General features: G+C 47.7%; 1 protein-coding gene across 4 annotated transcripts in view; it reads left to right on the top strand.

Moving 5' to 3' along the window:
• Positions 1 to 3,375: 3,375 nt before the first annotated feature.
• The window catches only part of KIFC3 (kinesin family member C3), a 325,817-nt gene continuing 318,354 nt past the window's right edge, over positions 3,376 to 10,838 (top strand). For 2 of the 4 annotated variants that reach the window (XM_085639124.1, XM_085639125.1), the window contains exon 1: positions 3,376 to 4,534. In XM_085639124.1, coding sequence (XP_085495250.1) covers positions 4,346 to 4,534 — 189 coding nt within the window. In that variant the 5' untranslated portion in view covers positions 3,376 to 4,345. The remainder of the gene's footprint in view (positions 4,535 to 10,838) is intronic. The other 2 variants (XM_085639126.1, XM_085639127.1) reach the window with 1 other exon arrangement.

The following is a 10,838-nucleotide window of genomic DNA, read 5'->3' as shown; positions in this document are numbered from 1 at the left end:
TGCAGTAGGAGATTGTTACGGTGAGGGAGTCGGTGCTTTTGTGGTGTGGTTTTTCTGAGCCTGGTTGTACAGTTGTGTGGAGATGATGGTACGGTTCTGTGGAGGCAGTGTTGTGGGTAGGGATGGAGCTGTTGTGTGGGAGCAGTGAGTAATGTTGGGGGCAGAAGTGGTTGACCCCTGCCATGCCTGTTGGCCTCGTGGCCAATAGCATGCACTAAAAATATTGACATTACTTTGATGTCCGTTTCCCACACCTGACTCCAGTGTGGCTCAGTGGCATAACTTAGGCCCCCCAAGTTCCAGAGACTCCCTCAGCAAGGTACCCTGACCTGAGAGCTCCTGATTAAGTCCAGAGGGGGGCCCCCTCCATGTACCTTGCAGGGGGGGGGCTCTCCATGTACTTTGCAAGGGGGGGGCCTCAAATTTCACTACACCACTGGTATGGCTTGGAATCTAGACAAGTACATTGGCAAGATGGCATGTTACGTACAAATGGTGATTCCACCCAACAGACAGTCCAAAAGCTAGAGTGCAATCTAGCATTGAGAATTCTAACAAGCTTAACTGAGTAGGAATTCCTTGTTTCCTACAGGTGCGTTAGTTCTGCAAGAAAGCCTTACGGTACTCTTGCAGTCTGCTAGATGGCTCAGGCCTCTGTTCCTTTGTGGACTCCTGTTTGACTGCATATAACCAGTATTAAAATGTAATAGTTTTGTATTTTGGACTGAAAGCTTTTCTTGAGTAGAGTGAGACACCAAGAATAAATGCAAAAAGAAGAATTGGTGGATGGAATGCTGAACAATATCAAACACTCATCCCCAGTCAGAGATCTGGGCCTAAACCCATTGTTTTTGCTCACCATGCCATTCCAGTTTGGACCCAGCCACATGCAAATCATTCTTGACCTTGCTCATCATGGGAACAATCCTGCACAAACTGCCAGGCCAGGTCCTTTCTAAACCAGAAACCAGCATCCTGGACAGGTTTTGGGGTATCACCCCTCATCAGCCAGGATAGCTGGAATCCAGTGGCAGGCGAGCACAGAACCCATGTCTGGGTATACCAGTCCCACTTGGGGTGACAAACTCAAAAAGAACAATTGATGGATGGAATGCTGAACAATGTCAAATACTCCTCTTTATTAATTTTAATAAGATTTTTGTACTGGTTTTACAACTCGCATACCTGGGGTAAATTTAGACCTTGTATCCCTTCTAAAAGCAGACTGCATTTTTTCCGTAACTTTCTCTTTCTCCCTGAAATCATTATCGGACCACCCCTAAGAGGGTCTTCTGGGCAGAGCCCTTCCTTTGTCCTGTGCTTTCCTGAATTTGTATTGCAAGCAAGCAACTATCAACAAGAGAGGAAAACCATAATAATGTGGCCTTGTGAGAGAAGGAATTATTGAGGTTCATTCGGAGCCCAAGGTTGCCTGTCCCCAAGCTGCGTTTTCAATCTTTTTGGGGAATCCATATCAAATAATAACACCTTCTCGCCTGTAACTGCTTCCTTTTTAGACAAAGGTGCCCTGTAATGCCCAGTGATTGCTCCCTTGATCTGAATGTGTGCTTCATAGATGCCTCTAAGCGTTCTAGAAACTGAAACCCCTCCAACCAACGCATTAATGATTACTGCGGCACAGTAGGGCTAAAAACTTCCAACAGTTCCAAAAATTCCAGTAGAACACATTATAGGCTCATTTGCATACATCCAAAACAAACAAATAAATTGCAGAACTAAATTGATTTAATTGTGTCCCCTACATTACATTAGAGAAGGTGGGTGCTCTGTGTTTGCCCTTTATTACTTTAGAACAAGGGATTACTCAGTTCCACCTACATTTGATTACAAATTGAGATTGCTACTAGTATATAACCCTATACATATTTGCAGGGAATTACACAAATGTTTGAGATTTTTGATATTCTAGAAGATAACATTCAATTCTTTAATCTCACACTGGGTTACAGATGGAGATTAATTGATTCTCTCACCTTATCCTATTATTCTGATTAATAAATGCCTTATTAGATGACTGATTACTCTGCTTTAGATGACAGAATGAAGCTCTAATTGCATTTCCCTTTTAAATTGCTTTGTTTTTACTCTTTGAAAGGTTACACGAGCCTTCCAATTGCTTTTGGCTGTGCAGTAGATGGTAGAAAGTGATTACTCATATCACCTTACATGCGTTGTCATACATGGGCGGTACTCTGATTAAGGTATCCTTTGCTATATCACTGAAGAACACTTTAATTGCCTCCCTTGCACTCCGTTATGTTATAGAAGATGATTGCCCATTATCTTACACTTATTACTCCAATTACAATTACCTCCACTGACATACGTGAGGCTTTATTCATTGCTTTACTTGTTAGATGATGACAAAGTTTTCCTCAAATTACTTCACCATGCATTATATTACATGATCCTACTTGGTTTATCTGGTGCTGTATTGCAAGTTTATTATTACAGTTAATTAAAACCATAACATACAAACGTATTAATAAAATTCAAGGATTAAAATATAAGAGTTAATAAAAGCAGAAGAAAAAGAAAAATTATGTATACATTTATAAATCGGCTGTATTGATTTTGAGCTCGATTGTTCTAACTACTTTCTTACATTTGATTAAAAAATAATAGTACTTCAATTTCCTTAGCCTGCTTTAGATTACAGGCGAGTGCTCTGTTTACTTTACTCTGCTATTTTAAAAGGTTTCTTTGATTCTAAATGAGATTACCGAAGCTAAAGTTGGAAGCCCTGCTTACCACCTCGAGATCTGAAAGATGCGGCAAAATTGTACACGCACAACCTAAACATAGGTGAAAAATATAAAGGTTTGTCCGAGGTTAAGAGTATTTCTCTAAAAGAAAACATGCTTATTGCTCAAAACAAAAAGTGCCACGCCATCATCATGTGTAATCTCTTGATCTTTTGACATCCGAAAAGGTGAACATCATAAGAACTGAAGGGTTCGCAGATAGTCTTTCAGGATGTTTCGTATATGAAATCTTTAGAATAAATATTGCCTTCGGTTTGGCTAGACTCGCACCTGCTCAGCGCCAGCATACCCTCTGGGTGACAGTTCAACTCTACGGATCTGCATAACATAACGTGTGTTTCTCTCGACCTTTTGCATACATACATAACCTAAGGTCTGGGATATTCTCCGTTCCCTCCACCCTCTAAGGACCCCACCCGGGTCCCGCTCCCACAGTATGGTCCTGTCCATGGGGGCTCGTGGGAGACCCCGCCTGCTCGTGGTTAGTGGACGTCTCCCCGGGGCGGCAAGGCCGTGTTTACAAGGAGGGGGTGGAAGCGGAGCACCTGCCCATGGATGCAAATAGCCACCGAGGAGTGACGCTTCCTACAGTAATCCTCTTTTCAGCTTGAGTCCGAGGAGGAAGGGTCGTCTTATCCGGCTCTTCCCTCTCCCGCTGCGGCAGTGGGTGTCTGTTCGTGCGTCGTCGGGATCCTCGGGCGTGGCCGGGCCTCCTCTCTCCAGCTCACCTGTGCCCTTTGTATCCCCGGGGTAAGAGGGAGCGCGGAGCTCGAGGCGTGGCACCTCGGGCCGGGAGGGCAGCGCCTGGCATCACACGCTACCCGGAGGCCGCGGGCTGCTGCTGTGGTTGTGCTCGGGGGTGCCGCCTCGGAGAGGGTGCTGGAGCTGGGGGTGCGCCCCGGAGGGGGTGCTGGAGGCTGGGGGTCCTCGGCGGGCCGCAACCCACGAAACGCCCGGAGAATGGGCTGACTCTGCGCTTGGGGACTTTCCGGAGGCCAAGTACGTCTTTATTGAAGGAAGGTTACATGATTCATTGTCCACTGTACCTCAAGCGGCACGAGCGTTTAATTCTGGGGCACTCACTGTACTGGAAACATCTTGTACCCCTAACCATCCACTCCCCAACCCGATTGCTCACCGGAATAAACGAAACCATGAAACAGGAATTGCATCTTGAATTTGTGACTTATGGCATTGGGGCCTAGTGGCGCACACTGTGACTGTTGCACCATGTAACGGATCAGAGGGGAGCCTCAGCCGCCTATAGACGTGCACGTAGACATTGTTGTCCTTCCTGCAGAGACCACAGAGAAGAGGAGCTGTGTGGTGTGTGCACACCATAGCACCCATCTCTGTCTGTAGGGGGGCTGGCGACGAAGCACACCTGAGATGCTATCTAACCATCTCCTCCCCTCTCCAGGAGTGCAGCCAGAAAGCCGTGGCCTCCGCCTCAGTAACCTACACACATCCAGCCTGTTGGCGAACTTTTGGAAAGTTACTTACCTGATGGCAGGGCAAACACCTGCATACAAGTCCGTCTGAGCCCATCCGTCGCTGCAATGTTGGTCCTCTGCCCGCTGCTGGTGCTGTCGGTGCACAGCTTCATCAGGATCAGGAAGAAAGTCGCCCTGGAGCAACAGACTGACCGAAGGCCTGACGGGAGGACCACCGAAGGGGCTCCCTCTCAGCCGGGGTCTGAGGTGAGGATCACCAGGAGCTGGCCTGGGACGAGGCTCTCCTCTGTGCTGGTAAAGGGCAGCTTGTGATGCATGTTTCACCCACAAACACACTCTGATGCATGCATGTTCACTTATGTATGGGTGCATGGCATATTTGAATGTTTAATATGGAAACTGCTGACCAGACTCAGTCCAGTGGCTTTTAAGCAAGGGAGTCTAAATTGCAAAGTGGATTTGTAAGAAATATTTAGTGACTTCAATTCTGTTGCTCCTGGTGTAATAACTTCCTTTGGATATCCTCGTTCATGAGATGACAGGCTGAGGGCAGTCTAAAGTGAAGGGCCCGCGGGCAGAGAAACTGATTGTCTGCATGTATCTGGTGCAGTGGTAGTATTCCGTAGATCTGTAGTTGTAGTGTACTGCTGCCGGCAGGATGGTCTTGTGGAGTGATGAGAATGTGGTTGATTTTGCTGGCGCACTCTAATAGCTAAACGGATGTATTCCCGCTGCTCTCAACCCGTAAATGTGTGTTGTGTGGTTAGAAGTGAGGGGTGGTCGACATGTTTCGCGCTGCCAACGGGTCCCTATTGGATCCCTACGCGCTTCATCAGGACCGTGAATCAAGTGAAAGATGTGGGAATCAGGGAAAGACGCCCTATAGTCCAACCATACCTATAATGAGGTCAAGTAAACGTCTTTTCGTTAGAGACCTGTATTATTCGTGTACTCTGGACCCAAGCCTCCCCGTGGTGGAGTAGGGCTGCATCGGCGTTTGTGGTCGGGCAGCGAGTGGAAATGTATCCCCCTCCTTCCTGGACCTGTAGACCTATCAGCCGAACAAATACGCCGGTCCATGGAAGAAAGGCCACAGTGGTAATTCGGTGATTGTCAGTGCAAATAGCCATTACGACAGAGTGTGGCACATCACTGTAGTCTGCAGGGGCCTGTGACCAGTGACCGGGAAGGTTAGCCACCATTGTAGCTCTGTTGAAAGGGTTTGGATTGTGTATCTTCAACGCCTCGACCCAGGCTGGCACAGTTCTCTAAGCAGCTGGTGTGCAAAACATTAACAGTAGGTACCCCCAAAACACTGGGAATGGATTTTCAGTCGAAATTATTTTCACTTGTGATTAGGAACTGTGCCACAGAAAATCCTCATTTGTTGTGACCTCTGCCTGTATGGCGCCAGACTTGGCTCTTGAATGGGACCTATTTACATTCAGAAGCCAGAGAGTAAACATCCTTAGGTACCTTTTGCATTAGGCTTGAATGCAGAACCTAACGTCACAATGTGCGTATATTATACATAGGACCGAGTCAGAGAGAATGGTCCTATCCAGTGTGTTAAATTCCAGTAGCTGCTTCTAAATGGTAAATTGCTATCAATGCAGTTGGCGGTTGCCCAGAGTGTTGCAGGATGGATGGCGGTTTAAGGCCTTTCTCAGCTCATGGTTACTGGGGTTCTGCACCCAGGAGATCTTGCCTATTTACAGAGCCCCTAAGCCTCAGCCACTTGGAGAGGTATCGAGGTGAAGCTGATAAGACCATAACGGCAGCAGAGATGTCTTTTAATCCGTGAATCCACGTCACTGTGGAAAACCAATATCCTTTAATGCCCAGAAGGGCTGACCGGTTGCCACACGTGGTAGCACACCCTAAAAACAAGACTACGAGCGAGTGCATCAGAGCTTCAATCCAAGCTCAATGAAATAAGTCTATCTGCGAATAAAACAGAGCTGCCAAGGCAGTGTGCAGGAATGGCCATAAACTGCATTGGCAGTGCCAACCGGTGGTTTTCTTTACATCTGTCTCAGGGAGCGTTATGAGAACTGGACTCTAGGACAGCGAGGCTGACCTAGAAACTGCTGACTAGACCTTCTAGTGAGGGAGACATTTTTGTGCAAGCCCTTCTCATTCCAGAAGCCCACACTTGTGCACCCTGCTGAGTTATAATGTTGATCCATGTCACTTGTCAGTACTGCTGAAAAATCGTTCTCATCTTTAAATCCAGTTATTTTTCGTGGTTGGGCTGGTCCAAAGAGAGACTGGGGAAAACCTGATTGGACGCATTCCCAAACCGACACTTTTTTCTTTTTTTAATGCCGTGTTTAATTTGAGCCGGTGATTTCTGGTGCTCAGCACCTGCATCTAATTGCCAGCACCAGCACTTAGTTGCCAGAACCTGCACTTATTACAGATGCCACATGGTGGTACTGTTTGTGCAATTTTAAAAGTGAGCAGAAAAACAGTTGTTTGTTATTTCTATATACATTAAACACAACTAATACCTGCCGCTCAAGCCCTTCTTAAAGCTCTGGCGGCCTCGAACCGTCTGAATTGTCACACTTGTAGCAATGTGCTGGTTAGAAGTTGTATAAGTACGGTGTGTGGTGCAAACTGAGGTGGCTTCTGGAGGAGGGCCCCAGCACTTATGTTGTTTACAAATTAAGCACCGTTTAAATGGGCATAAATAACTTACTGCTGTGGAGTAGCAGGAGCCCTTGGCACGTTGCCAGATTGAGACGTCCGTAAGTCTCAATTCAGAGCTGCCTGACCTAGTAACTTATAGCCAAAGTATTTGTAGCATTGTGCTGCATAATGAAACATTTGACCCTTTAAAAAATCTTGGCGGGTGGTGGGCGCGGTGCTATACCTCTTGGAGTTGGTAGGTTCACTTGTTGTGCTCATTGCCTGCATTGTGGGTCTTAAATTTTTTAAATTTTTTTTTTTAACTGTACAGAGCGGTTTTCTCCCACCAAGTCCAGCCCTGGGCGCTGATAGGTTTGCTCTTCCCTAGATCGGCATAAGACTCCAAGGATTGGAATGCAGAAAGCCTGTCCCATTCATTCGCCCAGACACGGTGATGTGACGGCAGTGAGTGTCACTGATTCACGTGGAGAGACGTTCAACCCGTGCGTCCTGTCCTGTCACCCCTCGCTGCCTTGCCCGCCCGAAGCCCGCGTGCTTACCCCTGCACAGGCAGCCTTGAGACTTAGTTTTACTCTCGCCCGAACTTGCCTGGCCCAGCTGTGCCTTGGCGTGCTGCTGCAGCAACCGTGTCAAAGGCAGATGGGAACACTCTAAGAACATCTCTCTGCTGACCAGGAATCCACATTTCCTAATCCTATAGAGTTTATCAATTTCTGCAAAGCTTAGATCTCATGCGATTTAACTTTTTGCCCTCCCTTTTCCTAATGTTTCGGTATATAGTCGCAATGTTTTTTTAACTCTCCGCAATCTTCAATCCTCCAGTGATTTTTTTTTTTTTGTCTAAAGGCCATTGTAACCATTCCCCCCACCTAATGTGGTGCTGAGACCAGATACCGCTTCCCCCTTCCCCCACACAGTCCGGTTCTCTTCTCTCCCTGGTCCCTGTGAAGGGGCCGTTCTTTTCTTCTCACTTAGTGTTGGGGGCAGTATGAAGGACCATCAGTAGAGTGATGGTGCTGTCCAGATGTACAATGTATCTAGTTGAGGCCTGTCCGCCCTCCCTTCCCTCTTGTCCGCCCCGATGTGCGGTGATGGTGATAGGCCACTGGGCCCCTAGGGAATGAGATCTACAGACCGATCAGCCACCGTGTGCTCAAAGAGGAGCCCCCTAACTGCGAGGAGCAGGAAACATCTGTCCAGGCTGCTCTGGGAGGCAATGTCTGGACGAAAGGGGCCCTGCCGCCTCTCCCACTCGCTGAGATCTTGTGTGGATGCGGGAGGAGGCGCAAAGGAAGATACAGACTTATGAACATCGAGGGCCACCCTGCCTGTCATGGGGTAATCCTATGCCAGTGCTGCTGAGAAGTCTTGTCTGTAGCAGGATGTTTGTTTACCTTGTTCATTTTATTTTATACTGAGAGCAGCTTTTTCCCCTGTATCTTCACGTCTGTGGTTGTTAACAACATGCATGTGGGCTGAAGGGGCTTAATGTTCCTGTAGATGTGGTAAGTGATATGTGTTTTTGTTTGTTTTGGTAATGAGCGCTTTGTGGGTATATACCCTTGAAATGGTGGGGTGGTTCCAAGGTCGGTGACTGCATTCCGCCACAGTTCACCGCTGCAGTTCAGAAAGTAGCTGCAGACTCGCCCTCTGTCACTGAGTACCGCTGAAGACCATCCCAGGGCCTCCGGGCCTTACAATGAAATGTCTGCGGTGGCATTTGGATCACTCGTGAGCAGTGTGCCAGGTGCTTCGTTTTTGTTTTGTCTTCAGGTGCAAGGTTAGTTTTGAGTGGTGGGAGCCTTTCTTTGAGTGATAGGTTTTGGGTGAGAGGCTCTAATGTCGATTGAGTGGTGGGAAATGTCTGATGAATGAGTATTCCTGTTTCACTATCAATCTTTGTGGCGTGCTCCTGTTTTGGTTCAGTGTTGGGTTGGGTTGTTGATGTTTCCCAGACAGATGTGACGTAAAGCTTCCTCTATTTTTGGATCACGGTTACATATCTCAAACAGTCACTCTGTATCTTTGCAGTGTTGATTCCCAGCCCACACCCATCTTTCCCGTCTTGCCTGAATGGGACATTCCAGGTTACAGGGCATGTCCGTGGCTAGGAGACTTGTGACTCAAACTTCAATGTCTGGGTTGATTTTAATTAGCAGTTACATTCCATGAGTAATTGTTGCTGTTTTTTCGATGTGGGTACCTGAAGTATACTCCTAATGTCGACCGTAACCAAAGCCGATCCATTGTAGCCATGGCTTTCTGTGGGGCTGGCAACTAGGAGACCCTGGCTTTGTGTGGGGATGACGGCCATATCCCCTCCGCACCCCAAAAAACCTGTCCTTCTGTAAGGCTGATACCCATCCCCCCCCACACCTCCAGCCTTTTTTTGAGCTGACCTTACATCTAAGCTTGTGCCTTATATGAGGCTGACCAGCTTACTCCCTGCTTCCTCTACCCAGGGAGATCTGGCCCTCTGTGTAGCTGACACCACCCTCTGAGACCTGACCTTTCCAGAGTTGACAACCTGGCATCCTCGTCCTATCGGGGCATATTATTCACCTCCCAGGAGTCCTTACCTACCATCAGGCTAGTACCTTATTTCAACCCTCATGGAGACCTGATCCTAAGTGGGGTACAGCCTAAACCTTACGCCCCCTCCCCACCACCATCCCACGGAGCCGTAATACACTGTTGGGCTGATCTTTAGAGCCATGGCCCTCCGTGAGGCAGAGTCATGGAGCCCATCTCCAAAGAGCTTGGATCTTGTGATGCGCTGACTTTCTGATCACTGCATCCTCCCCAAAGTTGTGGGACGTCTGAAGAGTTGACCTCTGAGACTCTTGCCATAGATTAAATGCCTTCTTAAATGCTAACCAGAACTTTGGTTTCTGCAATGCTAACCCTGACCGCTAGTGGGCTTTAGGATGGGTGCCTCGCAACCCACCCCACCCTCTTAGATCTGCATTTGGAGATTTGGCCTCCCACAGAACTCTGGTCCTTTGGATGTCCTACCCCTGCCCCCTTCATGCCCCAGGAGCGTTGGCCTTTTATAAAAGGCTGATCCTCCCAACCATGCAGAGCACTAGCTTTTTCTTGCTGGAGAGACCACCGGAAACTCTGATCCCCGCTTATGGCATTCCCCAGTATTCTGACATTGCAGCGGGATGCTTACTCCAATAAACCATGAGGTTTCTGAGGTGTGTGCTTTGGGAACCGTAGCTTTATGGAGTGATGGTAATATCCACCCCACCCCCAAGCAGTGAAATTTTCCGAAGTTTTGTTCTTTGTATTCTAGTTTTTTGTAGGACTGGGGCCCTGGAGTTCATACCAGCTCATTACCCTTGTTTCTAGGTTTACAGATGCAGCAGTCCTTGCAACTCTGGCTGTCTGAGCTGCTGTACCTCCAACCTTTCGATTGATTTTATGCAAAAAAAATGTTTTATTTGTTTTCCAACGTATAGAAATACCATCTGCGACAAAAAATTAACACACACACACACACACACACACACACACACTCTCTCTCTCTCTCTCTCTCTCTCTCTCTCTCTCTCTCTCTCTCTCTCTCTCTCTCTCTCACACACACACTCTTTCGCACACTCTCTCTCACACACTCTCTCTCACACACACTCTCTCTCTCACACTCTCTCTCTCACACACACTCTCTCTCTCTCTCACACACTCTCTCTCTCACACTCTCTCTCTCACACTCTCTCTCTCTGCCATTGCTGGCTGTGTGTTTTCGTGCTGAGAAAAGTGAGGAGTCCACATCCCTGTGTGCCATGACTACAACCCACTGCCTATGGCATAGGTCAGCCACTCCTCTAGCTGGGTGCACTATGCCACTAGTGAGGGTACAGGTGCATGAGCCCAGTACCCCTACAGTGTCTAAGTGCATTCTTACACATTGTAAGTGCAGTAAAACCATAAAGAGTATATG

This window comes from Triturus cristatus, chromosome 12 (assembly GCF_964204655.1).
Source record: "Triturus cristatus chromosome 12, aTriCri1.1, whole genome shotgun sequence".
Taxonomy (NCBI): Eukaryota; Metazoa; Chordata; class Amphibia; order Caudata; family Salamandridae; genus Triturus; species Triturus cristatus.
Note: the sequence above shows the minus strand (reverse complement) of the source record. Positions and strands in the feature narration are given on the sequence as shown.